Genomic DNA, 19,017 nt, shown 5'->3' on the forward strand with positions numbered 1-19,017 from the left:
AATAGTCAAAAAGGACTACTTTATTTATTTTTTTATTAAGGTATCATTGTTATACAGTCTTATGAAGGTTTCACATGAGCAACATTGTGGTTACTACATTCCCCTGTATTATCAAGTCCCCACCACACCCCATTACAGCCACTGTCCTTCGGCATAGGACTACTTTATTTTATTAAAGTGATTAGTTTATTTTCTTTTGTGAATGTGATCTAGGAAAGTATTCTTGTCTGGATACTTAAACTTCAGTATATTCCCTGGCCATAATCTCTTGTCCTTACAGTTCTCTTGCATTATTTCTACTATAACTCCAGGTAACAGAAATCTGTGAAGCTTTGGGTATAAAACAATAAGAAGTTGTGCTTATGCCTAACTTCTGAAGCCTGCATGATCTATCTAAAGGCATTTAAATATAATGAAAAACAAACACGTGCACATTCATGCTTCAGTGTGAGATTTTCTTTAGTATAGTTCAATGATTGTTCTTGTCTTATAGCTTCCTATTTTGATTCTGTGGGTACAATATCTTCTCTTAGCTCTCTGAGGATATTAATGATGTTTTTGTCCAAATTGGATTTTATTTCTCATTAAGAGAAATTGTGAAAAAGATGTACACTTTTCCATGTTAACAGCAAAACTTTTCAATGGAATAAGAAAATTTCTACCATAAATAAGATCTTGCTCATTTGTATTAACTGAAACAACAGTGTATGTTCAAGTTAAAAAAATGATTTACTACGTGATTGTCTAAAAATTAAAAACCCAGACATTAAATGTATGGCTTCATTGTTAACATTCTGTATAGTATGTTACTAAGTTATTCCCTTATCAGCACCTATATATAAAGATACATTCATAAAAATTTTTTGATTAGCTGGGTTTTGGTGAATTTGATCAAGTCCAAATAATATCAAACCAGGAAGATATAGCCATGCTCACATATAACTGAGCATGTCTAACGGTAACAGGTATAATCAACATATGTCAGCAAATATACTGGATATGTGAATTCCTTGTACCTGCAAAGGCATGTATTCCCTCTATACCCATCCATGCCCCATAACTCCTGATCCATAAGGGAAACCACAGAAATTGACTTTCTGCAGGCAAGTGATGGGAAGTGGAGCAGGCATGTTCTCTTACACGCACTAGATCCTACTGAGAGCAATCTTTGGAACAGGAAGGGGAGTTAGGTCTCATCTTGAGGGTTGGTGAAGATGGTTTCTGGGATTCTCCTTCTATTAGGCATATCTTGTGTGACTGAGGCTGTGATTTTTTTCTGTTCCCAGCTTTGTGTCTCTTTCCCCAGAGTTTCTTTAGTTTGTTTGGTCTTGCACTGTAGGGACTTTTCTCAAAGGCCCAATAAACATTGTTTGTCTTCTTAATAGTAAAGTACTAAAATGGGAAACTTGTTCATGTTAGCAGAACTTGTTCATGGTAGGACCTTGATGTTTCATTGGGGAGCCCCCCCAGATGATTGCATCACTTTTCCCAGAGAGGGATTATCCTCCTTCCTGCCCAGGGGTTATATTGGGTTTCCCTAGAGAAACAGAACCAATACCATGTGTATTTATATATAGAAATAAATTATAAGGAATTGGCTCACATGACTATGGAGGCTAGCAAATCCAAAATGTGCAGGGTGGACCAGTGGGCTAGAGACCAGGAGAGCAATGTTCCAGTTTAAGTGTGAAGGCAGTCTGCTGTCATACTAGGAACAGCCAGTCTTGAAGATGAAGTCTGAAGGCAGGTCTGCTAGAGAATTCTCTTGTTTCAGGGAGGCTGGTCTTTTTGTTCTACATCTGCCTTCAACTGATTGAATGAGGCCTACCTATATTTTCACGGGCAGTTGGCTTTACTCAAAAGTCTACCAATTTAAATGTTAATCTTATCCAAAATACCTTCATAGAAAAAACCAGAATAATCTTTGGCCAAATATCTGGGCACCCTGTGGCCCAGACAACTTGACACATATAAAATTAAACATCACAGGGATATAAACCTGGCTATTAGCACTGTGGGACATAAGCAATGGAAAGTGATAAATAAGGGTCCTGGTACCCTCCCTCAGCTGTGCCTACTGTCTGAGTCCAGCTTCATCTTTAGAGGGTAAAACCCTGTTTTTGTTAGTGTCATGAATGAATTTGGGGTTCTAGCTTTTTCTTGCTTAGGCTTTCAACCAACCCTTCTGTTTTCTGCCCCTTTTACACCTACACTTCAGAGGTATGTGGTCCCTCAAATTCCTGAGTCTTTCTAGTTCTCAAGAATGAATCTGCTCTTTTGAGACTTTTTCTGTTGCTGCCTTAGGTTTTGTTTTCTCTGTTCTGCTAAGTTGTAACTATTTATCCATCTTCATTCTAGGTTCCAAAATCTTGTTGAAATCTCCTTTGCTGTGGTCTGCTCTCTTGTTCTGGTTGAACTTGTGCTTTTATGCCTTTTCATTCCTTCACTTTTTAGTAGGGTTTTGGGAGGACCTGGAATTAAACACTTGTGTTCAATATGCCATGTTTAACTGGAAGTCCCTTTAAAAAAAAGAGAGATTGTTAACTTTTTAACAACAAAGATAGGGGTTTAATTAACTAGACAATGAGTTATAAAGGTCTCTCCAGTACTAAATATTTGCTCTATCAAAAAATATTCCAACTCAAAGCAAACACAGACACTAAATGATAATGAGTTTAGAGATCTGAAGATATTTCAACATAAGGAAACTGGGTCATTTTGGTTTTGTTATAAATTTAATTTCAGGAAAATTTTATAAAATGGGAATACCATATTTCTAAGCCCCATTTTCTGCCTCCCTTTTTTTGTACAGTATTTGATTAAAAATTGTAATAAAACAATTTTGTTACTTCCTTGGAATTCATTTTAGTGGTATGCTTTTTCTGGACAGCCAGATATAACATAGGTAACCAGCAGTAATGACTTCTGTCATTATAAAATTGCTTTTGATAAGACTTCTTTCAGTTATATCAAGCTACATAACTATTGCATACCAGTTGTTAAGGTTTCCTAATTAATTTTCCAGTAATTATGATAATAAGGTATTAATATTTCATCTGCTCTGTTTTCTTGGCTTCCGTTTTTGTCCTCCTGCTTTGCTGTCTAAATCAAGAATGAGTAAACTTTGAGCCCTGAGTATGCTACCAGTGAGAGTAAGTCATGCAAGCAGGTGTGGCTGGTAAGCCTAAACAGTGGGCAGAGAAGAAGAGAGAAAATATAAGGAAGAAGTAAAATAGGGGAGAAAAGTAGTGAAAGAGAAGACCACGGGTTGGCAAGGGTTATTTTATGAAAGTTGCTTTAAATGTCTGGTTATTCATTCTTTGATTTTATGTACCGTCTTCTTGTAGTTATACCTCTTAGTAAAATTAGGGTCTGAATATATGTTTAATATGTTTATTTTATTGTTCCTTTTTATTCTTATTGGCCATAGAATTAAAAATTGAGTACTGTTATTTTATTGCAGGGAATGCAGCCTCATCTCCAGGCTTTGTTGTCACTATATAAGTTCTTTGTTCCCACTTTGATTTCTGTATCTTTGCCTGTAAGGAAGAAGGTAAGGAATTAAGGGGTGGCAAGTTGTATTAAGATTGAAATCTGTTATTTCTTATTAGGTTATTTTATAGATGTGGACTAAAATGTTTACTGCATATTGTTTTAAGATTTAGTATTGTGGCACTGTTTCTGGGAAGCTTTTTAGAGATTGGTACTTCATTTGGATTCCACTTGATATATTTAATGGAATGCTGATCAGAAAAAAAACTTTAAGTAGATTTACATGGGTGGGTACAAAATAGTTCATAATATATTTTCAATTAATGAAGAGTTTTGAATTTTATATTGCTCCAGTTTATGAGTACCTACTCTCATGTACTTTTAATCTAAATTTATAGATCTATTTTAAGAATTCAGAGAATCTGTGGAAGACAGCTCTAGTTGCTGTGAGGCAAAGGAATCAGGGACCTTCTCCAGAACCTCTGAAGCTGATGTTAGGTCCAGCTAATGTCCATCCAATAAAAAGAGTAAGTATCTAAAACCCCAAATGACTTCTGCAGCCTTCTTTTATTAAATTTGAACAATAACCATTCAGGTGTTTGAAGAGATTATAGACATTTAAGTATATTTTTATTACTCAGGATTCTGTGCAAACCACATTCAACTCCATTAATTGAACCAGCTTAACAACTGCTTTTACATTTATAGTTTGTAGTCTGTTTAGTTCATTGATAGATTGTTTTATTGTCTTTCTTCTTTAGAAATGGAATGCTCACTCAGTTATACCAGTGCTAAATTCCAGTAGCTGCATCAAGGAATGTGGAAAAAAAGGGATGAGGCTTTCTGATTATCTCAGTAGCAATGGATTATTTCCACTAGAACAACTTAAAAGCTTCCCTCAGCTCTTACAGAACATTCATTGCTTAGAGGTATGTGACTGGACCATATGCTTCTTTGCATTTTCCATTTGATCTTCCTGGCCTTTGTTTTGGTTATATATTTCCTATCTGATGATTTCCTTGTTGTTCTAATCTACTTTTCATATACTTACAGTTGGCCAACCATTTTGTCTTCACAGCTGCCTTCTCAGATGGGTGCAGTGCTGAACAACTCTCTGCTACTTCACTATATTAACTGTGTCAGAGATGAGTCAGTCTTACTGAGGCTCTATCACTGGTTGAGTCAAACATTGCAAGAAGGTAAAAATCAATACTTAAAAGCATTGGATGGATGAGGAAGGAACAAGATAGCTTACAAATGGGTTTCTTTTGTAAGGGTGACAAATTCTAGACAGGAGGAATCTTCATATGCTGTAATTATTTCTCTGATAATTCAGAGCCAGAATGCTTCCTTTATTGTAATTTTAAGGGACAGTTAAAAAGGAAATGTGTTAAGGAAAATACTGCTGGATGGCCACCAAAACTCACTGGGTAGCTCCACTTTGATAACCATCACAATTCAAGGCATCTTCATCTTTGTATTAACTTTCCATTAAGCCCCCAGAATCATCAGATTAATCCTAAGCAAACTTGGAGGAGACTAATATATAAGTCAGAATGTTAACTTTTTATTTCATAACAAATAATTCTTTGTGGTGACCAAAATGTTCATGTCTGCCAACTAGAATACCTCCTTCTACTTCTGCTATCAGTATATATGGGGGCCAAATTGTCACAAGCAGATTTCTTTAAATTATAGAGTTGAAGGAAAGGGCAGTGAGGGAGTTTTACATTCAAGCTTTAGTAAAGCCTGGTCATCATTTCATTCTTCCAACGGGGTCTATTTCTCTAGAGATAGTATTTCTGTTGACCAGATTGTTTGTTTCTTGGATAAACTACTCCTGACTCTTCAAGTGTTTAAAGTTGCTTTTAGTCAGTTCCAGACTAACTCTGCTTTTTCTACTTAGAGTTTTTCTTTAGATAGGATATGATACAATTTATTAGGTTATAACTTACTGAAGTCCTGCCACTCTTAGATTATCCCCAGCTCACCCGAAGTGAAGTTTAAGGTATTCTCAAATTTGCAATCCATACATTTATAGTTTCTTGGATTACTATGTAACATAAAGCTAATCACACTCATTATATGTGAATTTTACCAGTTTATTTTTTCACTATAAGCTTCCCCCTGTATTACCAAGTTCTTAGGGAACATCTACTGTCACCTCCACATACATGTTACAGTCAGCAGTGTGAGTTGGCTAGGGTGTATGAGACTGATGACTGGTTTGTATTTGTCAGTTCAGAGTATTATGCTAATTATGTTTTGTATAATTTCTATTATTGTTCAACCAGATGCTTATGTTTAATTTTTCTGCTCCAGAGTGTATTTGGTACAAGGTGAATAGTTATGAACATGGAAAAGAATTTACTGACTTCCTGGACACTATCATCAGGGCAGAGTGCTTCTTACAAGTAAGATTCTACTTGCTTCACACATAGTCCACCACTTCTTAACAAAATTTATTTAGATATCCATTGAATACCTTTTTAATGCTTGACGTATTTTGTAAATAGTAATTGTTCACTTCAAAACTCATTATAAATAAAGTTGAACTGATGTTTATTTTGTACCCTTGGATTTGAGGAAAGAATTTGTTAAATTATGCAAGAGAGAAAGCCCTATAATATGAGAGAACAAACTGAAGATATAATTGACCAATTATAAATGGTCAATTAATTGAATTAGCCAGTGAGATAAATCTCATACTGTCACTATTTGTGTTCTTATAATCAACAAACATTTTTTGAATGTTGAATATGTTCCAGCCAATTAATTATTTGGCCTAGGTAAACCTGAGCTGTACTTTAAGCTGCAGCTCAGGTATCAGCACTGTCAAGAAGCCTAGTCTGGGTTAGATGTTTATTCTCTGCTCCCTTAGCTCTTAGTGTTTACCTGTATAAGGCACTTTCAGCACCTATTTTTCCATACCTTGTGAGCTCCTGGTGGGTGGGAACCATGTTTAATTTGTCTTCATCTATAAGTGTTCCATTTGGCATCTGATAGAAAAGAGATGCTCAATAAATGTTTCTTGACCAAATCTTAAGGATTTGGTGTAAAACCATTGAATTGGAAGTTGGGTGTAGATTATGGTGGTGAGGATAAAGGTACTAATTTAGTTTGACTTTTAGGATTTTCACTTGTAAGGATGATAGCATTCACTGAGAAAGGGATTATAAGAGGAGCAGGCTTAGAAGGAAAAATAAATTTATTTAAAAGATACCTGTGGGACATCTAAGAGGTCATATCCATTAGGCAGTTAGGTAATGAGTCTAGAGTTTAGGAATTAGATTTGGGCTACAGTTAATAGATTTAGGACCCACATGATATAGGTGTTGGTTTTAGCTGTGTTATGGATGAGATTATCCAGAGAATTCATGTCAGGAGAATGTCTTGTATGGGATCCTGGTGCATGCCACTATTTAAGGCCCAGAGTGACACAAGGAAAAAGGAAAGCCCTGGGTCTTCTCTGGTGAAAATGTAAGCAGCCTAGACACTCAGGCTTCTCCATATGGAGCTACCTAGAGTTTGGATTTTGTCTATGCCCTCTAATGAAATTCCAGCTCTCTTATAACATTGTATATATTTATTGACTGTTCAAATGACTATATATACTCCAAAGTAGTACAGTTTCATTCATCATTAAAAATATTCCATAAGTTGACTTCTTACCTTCTTTCCAATTGATGAAGTTTTATGGTATTTGAAAACTATGTTGATAAAGATGATAATGTATCCAAATATTCTGGTCCTTTTAATGAGGAAGTCTGATACCTAACCTGATGCTTTTATTATATTGACAAAAACATTTGTTTAAGAGTAAAACAACTATAGCGAAAAGTAAAGTGGTTGTTTAGAGAATAGTTATGGACTGGAGAGTTCCGTGTAAGGTTTTACTATCAACTTGTGTTACAGGAGGGATTTTATTCCTGTGAAGCATTCCTGTATAAGAGCTTTCCTCTCTGGGATGGCCTCTCTTGTCGGTCACAATTCCTTCAACTTGTGAGTTGGATTCCTTTTAGTAGCTTCTCTGGTATGTGTCAAGAACATTTGGAATCATTTAATTCAATGTAATATTAATTAAAATGATCTTGAATAATCTTTTTTTTTAACTCCTAGAGGTGAAACCACTTCTTTTTGATCATCTAGCACAGCTCTTCTTTACATCAACCATTTATTTCAAGGTAAAAAAAACTTCCTACTTCAATAGGAAGTATTCTATGACTGGTAGTAGACAATTCCAAGCCCACAGTGTAGCAGTGTTTTTTTTAATTAAAGTATTGTAAATATACAATCTTATGTTGGTTTCAGATGTACATCAGAAAGGTTCAGCAGTCTCTGTGATCAACTTATATTGTGACTGAAACTTACTGTGCCCTTTTGTTCCCCTCGTCCTCTCCCTGCATCTGCCCCAACAGCCTCCTCTGGGAGTTAAGGTCAGCTGGGGTAGTATTTTGAAAATATCTTCTGCCTATTGCTATGTCTGCTATGGTGGTGGTGGGGGTAATTGAATGAAACACAAAAGTAGTGGTTTTATTTTCTTTTATCCAAGAGGGACAGTTATGAGGAGGGGCTTAGTCATAAATTGCCTTTTTTTAATCAAATGTGCATCACAGTGGTTCAACAGTCCCTTCCTACTCCCTCCCACCCCCACCCCCCAGCTCCCACTTCCTTTCCTCTTGGTAACCACTAGTCACTTCTCAGTGTCTATGAGTCTAATGCTATTTTGTTCCTTCTGTTTTGCTTTGTTTTTATATTCCACGAATAAGTGAAATCATATGGTATTTGCCTTTCTATACTGGCTTATTTCACTGAGCATAATACCCTCTAGATCCATCCATGTTTTTGTAAATGGTAGGATGTATTTTCTTTTTATGGCTGAATAGTATTCCATTCATGTATATGTGCCACCTCTTCTTTATCCATTCATCTACTGATGGACACTTAGGTTGCTTCCATATCTTGGCTACTGCAAACAGTGAGGCAATAAACATTGAGGTGCATATATCTCTTTGAATCAGGGATTTTGTTTTCTTCTGGTAAGTTCCTAGGATTGGAATTCCTGTGTCAATAGGTATTTCTGTTTTTAGTTTTTTTGAGGAACCTCCGTACTGCTTTCCACAGCAATTGCACAGATTTGCAGTCCCACGAACAGTGTAAGACGGTTCCTAATACTCCTCATTCTCACCAGCATGTTGATTCTTGTCTTTTGGATACTAGCCATTTTAACTTGTGTGAGGTGATATCTCATGCAGTTTTAATTTGCATTTCCCTGATGATTAGTGATGTGGAGCAACTTTTCATGTCTCTGTTGCCCATTTGTATTTATTCTTTGCAGAAGTGTCTGTTTAGGTCCTCTGCCCATTTATTGATGGGGCTATTTGTTTTTTAGGTATTGAGGCTTATGAGTTCTTTATATATTTCGGATATTAACCCCTTATTGTAGGATGCCTTTTTATTCTGCTAACAGTGTCCTTTGCTGTACAGAAGCTTTTTAGTTTGATGTAGTCCCACTTGTTCACTTTTTGTTTCCCTTGTCCAAGGAGATGTGTCCAAGAAAAAGTTGCTCCTACTTATATTCAAGAGATTTTTGCCTATGTTTTATTCTAAGAGTTTTATAGTTCATGACTTACATTCAGGTCTTTGATCCGTTTTACTTTTGTTTATGGAGTTAGACAATAATCCAGTTTCATTCCCTTAAATGTAGCTATCCAGTTTTGCCAACATCAGTTGTTCAAGAGGCTGTCTTTTCCCCATTGTATATTCATGGCTCTGTTATCATATATCAATTGACCACATATGTGTGGGTTTATTTCTGGGCTCTCTGTTCTGTTCCATTGATCTATGGGTCTCTTCTTGGGCCCGTACCAAATTGTTTTGATTAGTGTAGCTTTGTAGTAGAGCTTTAAGTACACGGATTGTAATCTCCCAGTGTAGTTCTTCTTTCTCAGGATCATTTTGGCTGTTCAGGGTCTCTGTGGTTCATATAAATTTCAGAAGCATTTGTTCTAGTTCATTGAAGAGTGCTGTTGGTATTTTGAGAGGGATTGCATTGACTCTGTAAATTGCTTTGGGCAGGATGGTCATTTTGACAATATTAATTCTCCCCATCCATGACCTTGGGATAGATTTCCATTTATTGGTGTTTTCTTTAATTTCTCTCATGCGTGCCTTGTATTTTTCAGGATATAGATCTTTCACCTCCTTGGTTAGGTTTATTCCTGGGTATTTTATTCTTTCTGATGTAATTGTAAATGGAATTGTTTTCCTCATTGCACCTTCTGCTATGCTAGTTTGTTGTTAGTATACAGGAATGCAACATATTTCTGTGTGCTAATTTTGTATCCTGAAACTTTGCTGAATTCAGTTATTCTAGTAATTTTTGGGGTGGATTATTTAATATTTTTATGTACAGTATCATGTCATCTACAAACACTGAGAGTTTAACTTCTTCATTACCAATTTGGATACCTTTTATTTCTTTGTGCTGTCTGATTGCTGTGGCTAGGACCTCCAGTAAGTACTATGTTGAATAAAAGTGGTGAGATAGGCAACCTTGTCTTGTTCCCTATCTTAAAGGAACAGCTTTCAGCTTTTTGCTATGAAGTTTGATGTTGGCTGTGGGTTTGTCATATATGGCCTTTATTATGTTGAGGTATGTACCCTCCATACCCATTTTATTGAAAGTTTTTATCATGAATGGATGTTGAATTTTGTCAAATGATTTTTCAGCATCTAGTAAGATGATCATGGTTTTTATCTTTTTTCTTAGTGTGGTGTAAGATACTGATTGATTTTCGAATGCTGTACAATCCTTGCATCCCTGGAATAAATCCCACTTGGATATGACGGATGAACTTTTTGATGTATTTTTGGATTCAGTTTGGTAATATTTTGTTGAGGATTTTTGCATCTGTGTTCATCAAGGATATTGGTCTTTCATTTTCTTTTTTTATGGTGTCTTTGTCTGGTTTTGGTGTTAGAGTGATGCTGGCTTCATAGAATGAGTTTGGAAGTATTCCCTCCTCTTTTTCTTTTTGGAACACTTCAAGAAGGATGGGTACTAGCTCTTCTTTAAATGCTTGGTAGAATTTAGCTGTGAAGTGATCTGTACATGGACTTTTGTATTTTTGGAATTTTTTGATTACCAGTTGCTAGTAATTGGTACTTTTTTATTTCATTGCTGCTAATTGGTCTGCTCAGGTCTTCTGTTTCTTTATGGGTCAGTCTTAGAAGGTTGTATTTTTCTACAAAGTTGTCTTCTAGGTTATCTAGTTTGTTAGCATATAATTTTTCATAGTGTTCTCTAATAATTCTTTGTATTTCAGTGGTGTCCATAGTGATTTTTCCTTTCTCATTTCTGATTCTGTTTATGTGTGTAGACTCTTTTTTTTATTGGTAAGTCTGGCTAGGGGTTTACCTATTTTATTTTCTCAAAGAACCAGCTCTTGGTTTCATTGATTTTTTTCTATTGCTTTATTCTTCACAATTTTATTTATTTCTTCTCTGATCTTTACTATGTCCCTCTTCTACTGACTTTGGGGTTCATTTGTTCTTCTATTTCCATTTTCGATAATTGTGACTTTAGACTATTCATTTGGATTGTTCTTCCTTCTTTAAATAGGCCTGGATTGCTATATACTTTCCTCTTGGAACTGCCTTCGCTGCGTCCCACAGAAGTTGGGGCTTTGTGCTGTTGTTTTCGTTTGTCTCCATATATTGCTTGATCTCTTTTAATTTGGTCATTTATCCATTGATTCCTTAGGAGCATGTTGTTAAGCCTTCATGTGTTTGTGAGCCTTTTTGTTTTCTTTGTACAATTTATTTCTACTTTTATACCTTTTTGGTCTGAGAAATTGGTTGGTAGAATTTGCATCTTTTTGAATTTACTGAGGCTCCTTTGTGGCCTAGTATGTGGTCTATTCTGGAAAATGTTCCATGTGCATTTGAGAAGAATGTGTACCCTGCTGCTTTTGGGTGTAGAGTTCTTTAGATGTCTTTTAGGCCCATCTGTTATAGTGTGTTGTTCAGTGCCTCTGTGTCCTTACTTATTTTCTGTTTGGTGGATCTGTCCTTTGGAGTGAGTGCTGTGTTGAAGTCTCCTAGAACAAATGCATTACATTGTATTTCCTCCTTTAATTCTGTTAGTATTTGTTTCACATATGTTGGTGCTCCTGTATTGGGTATTGGGTGCATATATATTTATAATGGTTATATCCTCTTGTTGGACTGCCCCCTTTATCATTATGTAATGTCCTTCTTTATCTCTTGTTACTTTCTTTGTTTTGAAGTCTATTTTGTCTGATACAAGTACTGCAACACCTGCTTTTTTTCTCCCTATTGTTTGCATGAAATATCTTTTTGCATCCCTGGACTTTTAGTCTGTGTATGTCTTTGGGTTGGAGGTGAGTGTCTTGTAAGCAGCATATAGATGGGTCTTGCTTTTCTATCCATTCTGTTACTCTGTGTCTTTTGATTGGTGCATTCAGTCCATTTGCATTTAGGGTGATTATTGAAAGATATGTACTTATTGCCATTGCATGCTTTAGATTTGTGGTTACCAAAGGTTCAAAGGTATCTTCTTTACTATCTAACTGTCTAACTTAACTTGCTTATTAAGCGATTATAAACACAGTCTGATGATTCTTTATTTCTCTCCCTTCTTATTCTTCCTCCTCCATTCCTTATATGTTAGGTGTTTTATTCTGGACTCTTTTGTGTTTCCTTTGACTGCTTTTGTGAATAGTTGATTTTATTTTTTGCCTTTAGTTAGTATTTGATTGGTCTGCTTTCTTTCATGTGATTTTATTTTCTCTGGTGACATGTATTTAGCCTTAGGAGTGCTTCCATCTAGAGCATTCCTTTTAAAATATCCTGTAGAGGTATTTGTGCGAAGCAAATTCCTTCAATTTTTGCTTGTCTGGGAATTGTTTAATCCCTCCATCATATTTAAATGATAATCGTGCTGGATACAGTATTCTTGATTCAAGGCCGTTCTGTTTCAGTGCATTAAATATGTCATGCCATTCTCTTCGGGCCTGTAAGGTTTCTGCTGAGAATTCTGATTATAGCCTGATGGGTTTTCCTTTGTAGGTGACCTTTTTTCTCTCTCATGCTACCTTTAATACTCTGTCCTTAATCTTTGATCTTTGCCGTTTTAATTATTATATGTTTTGGTGTTGTCTTCCTTGGGTCCCTTGTGTTGGGAGATCTGTGGGCTTCAATGGTCTGAGGGACTATTTCTTCCCCCAGTTTGGGGATTTTTCAGCAATTATTTCTTCAAAGACAGTTTCTATCCCTTTTTCTCTCTCTTCTTCCTCTGGTACACCTATAATGCGAATAGTGTTCCATTTGGATTGGTTACACAATTCTCTTAATATTCTTTCATTTCTGGAGAACCTTTTATCTCTCTCTGCCTCAGCTTCTCTGTATTCCTGTTCTCTGATTTCTATTCCATTCATAGTGTCTTGCACCTCATCCATTCTGCTCTTAGGTCCTTCCAGAGGTTGTTTCATTTCTGTGATCTCCCTCCTGACTTCATCCCTTAGCTCTTGCATATTTCTCTGCAGGTCCATCAGCATGGTTATGACCTTTATTTTGAATTATTTTTCAGGAAGATCGGTTATATCTTATCTCCCCAGGCCCTCTCTCTGGGGTTGTCTCGGTGATTCTTGAATGGAGCAGATTCTTCTGCCTTTTCATGGCAATAGAGGTAGTCGTAGGCAGGTGGTGCATGTGTCAGCTGCAAGAATAAAGTCCCTTCCTGCTTGCTGGTCACCTTGCCCTTGTCCGCTGCCTGTGTCGGTTACCTGCACACTTGGTGCAGCCTCTGGGTAACCCCCTGAGCTTCCATGGGCAGGGCAGCCCTTGAGGTAGCCCAGAGCCCTGCGGGGAGTGGGAGTTGCACCAGTTGTGTTCTCCTGTGAGAACGGCGCACCCTCCGGACCTTGCTTCGGCTTCCTCTGTGCTGGGCAGTTATGCGCTGGCGGCAGCCTCTGGTTCTGCCCCGGGTTGCTGCGCACTGGGAGGAAATTCTGGGCGGTTGCTGTCAGCGGTCCCCCTATCCGGCTACTCCGCCACTGTGGCAGGGCCGCGCCGGCCTGGGGCAATGAATGATTATCAGTGTGAGGGGCTTCAGGGCTGGGTTACCCCCCAGGGGTTTGGGGCACATGAAGTTACTTAGGATTCCCAGCTTGCTGGGCTGAGTTTGCCGGGATGGTTCCATCCAGCTGTTAAGCCGCTGTCTCTTTAAGCCTTTCATAAAGCACTCGCTTTTCTTTTGTCCCAAGGGAGCCGGCTGTAGGGTGTTGCAGGTGAGCGGCGCGGGTTCTGCTACAAGGACAAAGCCCTTTCGTGCTTCCTGGTCGCAGTGCCTGTCTATGCTGTCTGGGCTGGTTAGAAATGCACAGGGGCTGCCTCTGGGTTAATCCCCTAAGGTGCCATTAGCGGGGCAGCTCTTCTGCTGGCCTAGGCAATGACGGGAGTTGCAGTTGAGCAATGTGGGTATTTGCAATGAGGGTGAAATCCTTTCGTGCTTCCCGGTTGTCATGCCTGTCTCCACAGTCTGTGCCAGCTAACTGCACACAGTTGAGGAAGCTCTGCGTAAATCCCCTAAGCTGCTCTGGGCAGGGCGGCCCTCAGGATGACCTAGGGCAATGGTGGGGTCATTGCCAAGCTGCATGGTTGTTTGCAGGGAGGTTAAAGCCCCTTCGTGCTTTCTGGGCACTATGTCTGTCTCCGCTGTCTTGGCTGGTTAGCTGCATACAGGGAGAAGCCTCTGCGTTCAGCTGTGTATTTGCTGTAGGCGGAGCTGTCCTCTGGCTGGTCTGCAGCCATGGCAGGGAGAGTGTGTTTGCATGCAGGTGCCAGTGGTTTGGAAGGAGTGACAGGCTGCTTATCATGGTGATAGGCCTTGGGGCTGTGTTGCCAACCATGGGGATAGGTTGCCTGAAGCTCCTGAAAGTTCCCAACCTATTGGGCTAAGTGTGCCAGGACGATTTTGTCCACCTGTTCTTTCTCCTATATCCTTGCCCCTTTAGCAGCCTTCTGACTGTTGAGAAGTCTTCTAAAATGCCTACTTTTCTTTTGTCCCAGGGCAGCCAGTTGTGGGAACCTGTTCGCAGTCTTAGTCTCTGACTTTGGTTTTTAGCCCCTCTAATCTCCAGAGCATGATGCAATGTGGGTCTGTGCTCCTGGGGTAGATTTCTAGGGCTGGGTATTTAGCAGTTCTGGGCTTCCACTCCCTCCCTGTTCTGATTGTCTTCCTCCCGCCAGTGAGCTGGGGTGTGTGGAGTGCTTGTGTCCTGACAGGTCATGGCTTTTTGCTTTTTTTTTTTTTGGGTCATCATTAATCTACAATTACATGAAGAATATTATGTTTACTAGGCTCCCCGCTTCACCAAGTCCCCCCCACAAACCCCATTACAGTCACTGTCCATCAGCATAGTAAGATGCTGTAGGATCACTACTTGTCTTCTCTGTGTTGCACAGCCCTTCCCATGCCCCCCCCCACATTATACATGCTAATCTTAATGCCCCCTTTCTTTTTCCCCACCCTTATCCTTCCCTTCCCACCCATTCTCCCCAGTCCCTTTCCCTTTGGTAACAGTTAGTCCATTCTTGGGTTCTGTGATTCTGCTGCTGTTTTGTTCCTTCAGTTTTTCTTTGTTCTTATACTCCACATATGAGTGAAATCATTTGATACTTGTCTTTCTCCGCCTGTCTTATCACCTCACACCAGTAAGAATCGCCACCATCCAAAAGACAAACAACAACAAATGTTGCCAAGGGTGTGGAGAAAGGGGAACCCTCCTACACTGCTGGTGGGAATGTAAATTAGTTCAACCATTGTGGAAAGCAGTATGGAGGTTCCTCAAAAAGCTCAAAATAGACATACCATTTGACCCAGGAATTCCACTCCTAGGAATTTACCCTAAGAATGCAGCACTCCAGTTTGAAAAAGACAGATGCACCCCTATGTTTATCGCAGCATTATTTACAGTAGCCAAGAAATGGAAGCAACCTACATGTCCATCAGTAGATGAATGGATAAAGAAGATGTGATACATATACACAATGGAATATTTTTCAACCATAAGAAGAAAACAAATTCTGCCATTTACAACAACATGGATGGAGCTAGAGGGCAGGTCATGGCTTTTTACTGTACCCTTTTCCATGAGATGTTGACTTCTCCCAGATGTACACTGGCTGGTGTACTCTTACTTCTGGTCACTCTTTTAGGAAAAGTTGTATTTGCTGCATTTTCAAAATATATGTGGTTTTGGGAGGAGATTTCCGCCACACTTCTCACACAGCCATCTTCTCTGAGATGGTGAGACTGCAGAGCTGCTCTCTATACTACTGCGAGTGGGTGGTTTCAGGGCTCCTGGTGGTCTTTTCCCCAGCTGCCTGCAGTGTGAGGGCAGAAACAAAACAAAACAAATCACAGGACATGGCCCAGATGGGCCATTCGGTGCCGTGGGTACCTCTCTCTCTTTGCACAAGGAAGCAGACATGAGGATTTGGGCTGCTGCGTGTAGCCTATAAGTCAGCAGTGATTTTCTAATAGGATTCTCTTGAACCTTGACTTTTGATGCTATATTAACTCTAATTAAAGTTATTGCATGGAATTTTCTGTTTTTAAGGGGTTTTTATCCTTCAATTTTCCTGAACTGCTTCCTTTAGTTTTCCTGAACTGTTTTTATTTATAGTGGATGACAAGTAAATGAACAGGTGGCAAATGAGTATTAATAAAAACAAACTAGGAAATACTTAACCATACTTAAGTTTGATTGTTGTGCTTGATGTTTTTGTAGCTACATTTACTCATGTGACAAATATTTACTGAGCACCTACTATGTGCTGGATGCCCTTTTTGCCACTGGGAATACAGAAATGACCAAAGGAAACTAAACTCTCTGTGACAGTCATACTATGTATTTATAATATAGTCATTTTCTGCTAATAAAATTGTTCCAGCCTTATATGATAATATTAAATGTGTTATTAGTTTGGGCTGTTCTCCAAAAAGACCACTGTGGCTTCCAGGAGTTCTCCCCAACTTTGAGAGCCACTATTCCAAAAGAGTGGCAATAAAAGTAATGTTTCTTTTATAACTTTTATTTCCACCTTAAATTACTTACTATTGGCCATATTTATAGGACAAATGTGTTCTCCTGGTATTTGTCATAATCAAATGCACTTTATTAATTACCAATCACATTAACTTGAATCTGAGGTTTATTTATATTATTTGCAACTTACTACATGACCAAATTCATCATTCACATGTCAATACACACCTCTTATCCCCAGGTAATATACTTTTGGCTTCATTTTGCAGCTTTTCTGTGATCCTCTTACAGTCTTCTAATTATGTTATTCTTTATCTCTTCTCTTATTCCACCAATCTAAAGAGATATTTCTCTGTAAATATTAGCTACTTATCTTTAAATATTATTGAACCATATGAAATTGCCATTTCTATGCATGAGAGATGTTTGATGGTTGTTAATTTCTATATTCCAACCTAATAAGTGTATATACATTTATACACAGATACATGTTTATATTTGAGAGTGGAGGGATGAAGGAAGAGAAACAGACAGTGGGCCAAGGATAGAACTTGGAGAGTACTCAGTATTTAATTCTCAGCTGAAAAGGGAGTCTATAAAACAACCTTTTTGAGAAATATGAAAATAAGCAAGGAACAGAATAGTGTAAAGAAACAAAGAGAATACTGGCTTTTAAGAAGCAGTGAAGGAATAATGCTGCCATATATCCCAGGAATATCCAGATACATAAGGACCAAAAAAAAGTTTCTTTTGAAATTGATAATACAGACCTTTTGGCTGCCTTTGTGAGCAGTTTTGGTGGAATGTGGCAGTAGAAGCCAGATTGTAGAGGTTGACGAGTCAATGAGAAGTAAAGACAAGATAGTAAGTATAGACTATATTTCAAAAACTTGTCTAAAATGAAGAGGTAGAGGGAGAGCACTATACCAGGACTTTGAATCAAGGGAAGGTTATAGTTTTTTGTTTTTGTTGTTGTTTTTGTCCCCACGTGAGAGCAATTCATGCATGTTCATAGATAAAATGGAAGGAATCAGTTGAGGAGAGGGAGAGCTTGAAAATGGAGAAAGCTGGGGATATTGATGGTGCAGTTTCAGAAGAAACACAATGGTGTTAGTTTAAGAGTAGGTAGAGAATTTGCTTCAATGTATTGTGGGAGGTGGGGAGGTACCACTTATTCTGTAAGACTGGGGACAGTGATGTATAGATACTTGGATATATAGATATATTTGTACAGTTGAAAGAAAGAGTAAGAAATTTAAATACTTTGTGCCTAAAAATGTTAAATATGTCAAAATAGGAAATGCATGATAGAGGATAGAATTGAGTAGAAGCTTTAGGATGGTCTTACATACTTAGGACAGCCACTGAGAGAAACAGGAGAGAACAAGCTGATTGAAAACAAGCAAAAGGATGATTGATCCTCATTAATGGCCCGATGAAGTTGGAGACCATAAATATAGAGTGGCGCCAATCTGTATAGTTGTGTGCTGTCTTCAGCTCAGATGTAGGAACAGAGAAAGTGAGTTATGAGCTTGAATCAGTTGGAGTTTTACTAGTTAAACAGAGTGTAAGGGAGTTGTAAATAATCAGCAGTGTGGTCTAGTCTAGATAAGGAGTGAGGTGAAGAGAAGGCTGAAAAACTTGAAAAATTAGGTTCAAAATGAAGGAATCAAGGGATTACATGTCTGAAATTGGAGAGCAAGAGTAATTGTAGTTGGAGTTGAGGGTGTGAGAAAGCTGAAAGACTAGGAAGTCATAACAAAGAAAAGGTAATAGATTTTGGAGGAGGTTCAGTTCAGGTTATGACAAAGTCTAGTGTGTGGCTGTGGGAGTAGGTGACTAAGGTAGTGTGAAGATGAAGGTTATTAGGTTTGAAGCCAAGGAATTGTGAAGCTAAAATATTGGGTGGATCATCTTCTTGGACACTGACATAACTGTGGTGTTGATGGCAGGACAAGAGACAGAGAGTGATAAGGTCCTTAGTGAATGTTGATGAATTTCCAGGAGATAGATAGCAGAGATATGGAAAGATAAAAAGTAAAAGGTAATATAGTTGGATGGTATAAACATCAAAAGAGAAAGGGGTTTTTTACACAAGGAAGATGGAGTTATAGTTTGGAAATAGTATTGAAGATAGTTTCTGTGTTGTGTTCAGAAAAGCCAAAAGATAGTCAAATGCATGAGAAAAACTGACAATAACAAAGTGCAGTCTGAAATTTACACTAACAAATTCAGCTAATGTTAGCAGTAATTTAGCTAACGAGGTTCTGTAGCTCATAAACTATTTAGAAATATTATAAAACAAGGTAATTTTTCTGTGGCCCCTAATTAAATAGGAGGTCTGTCTGATTTCTTTATATATCTTTCTAATTAAAGCTGACTCTCTTCTTAACGGAGATTCATTTCTGATTTTTTATTTACCTTATCAAAGAAGGGGCAAATATTTTCT

The 19,017-nt window shown here is 38.0% G+C and overlaps 1 protein-coding gene across 2 annotated transcripts in view; it reads left to right on the forward strand.

The window, feature by feature from the left end:
* The window catches only part of CENPI (centromere protein I), a 63,422-nt gene that overhangs the window by 22,880 nt on the left and 21,525 nt on the right, over window positions 1-19,017 (forward strand). For both annotated transcript variants that reach the window (XM_017655461.3, XM_017655462.3), the window contains exons 8-14: window positions 3,464-3,553; window positions 3,891-4,019; window positions 4,254-4,421; window positions 4,571-4,691; window positions 5,815-5,906; window positions 7,408-7,525; window positions 7,612-7,676. In XM_017655461.3, the coding sequence (XP_017510950.2) occupies window positions 3,464-3,553; window positions 3,891-4,019; window positions 4,254-4,421; window positions 4,571-4,691; window positions 5,815-5,906; window positions 7,408-7,525; window positions 7,612-7,676 (783 nt within the window). The remainder of the gene's footprint in view (window positions 1-3,463; window positions 3,554-3,890; window positions 4,020-4,253; window positions 4,422-4,570; window positions 4,692-5,814; window positions 5,907-7,407; window positions 7,526-7,611; window positions 7,677-19,017) is intronic.

This window comes from Manis javanica, chromosome X (assembly GCF_040802235.1).
Source record: "Manis javanica isolate MJ-LG chromosome X, MJ_LKY, whole genome shotgun sequence".
In the NCBI taxonomy this organism is placed as follows: domain Eukaryota; kingdom Metazoa; phylum Chordata; class Mammalia; order Pholidota; family Manidae; genus Manis; species Manis javanica.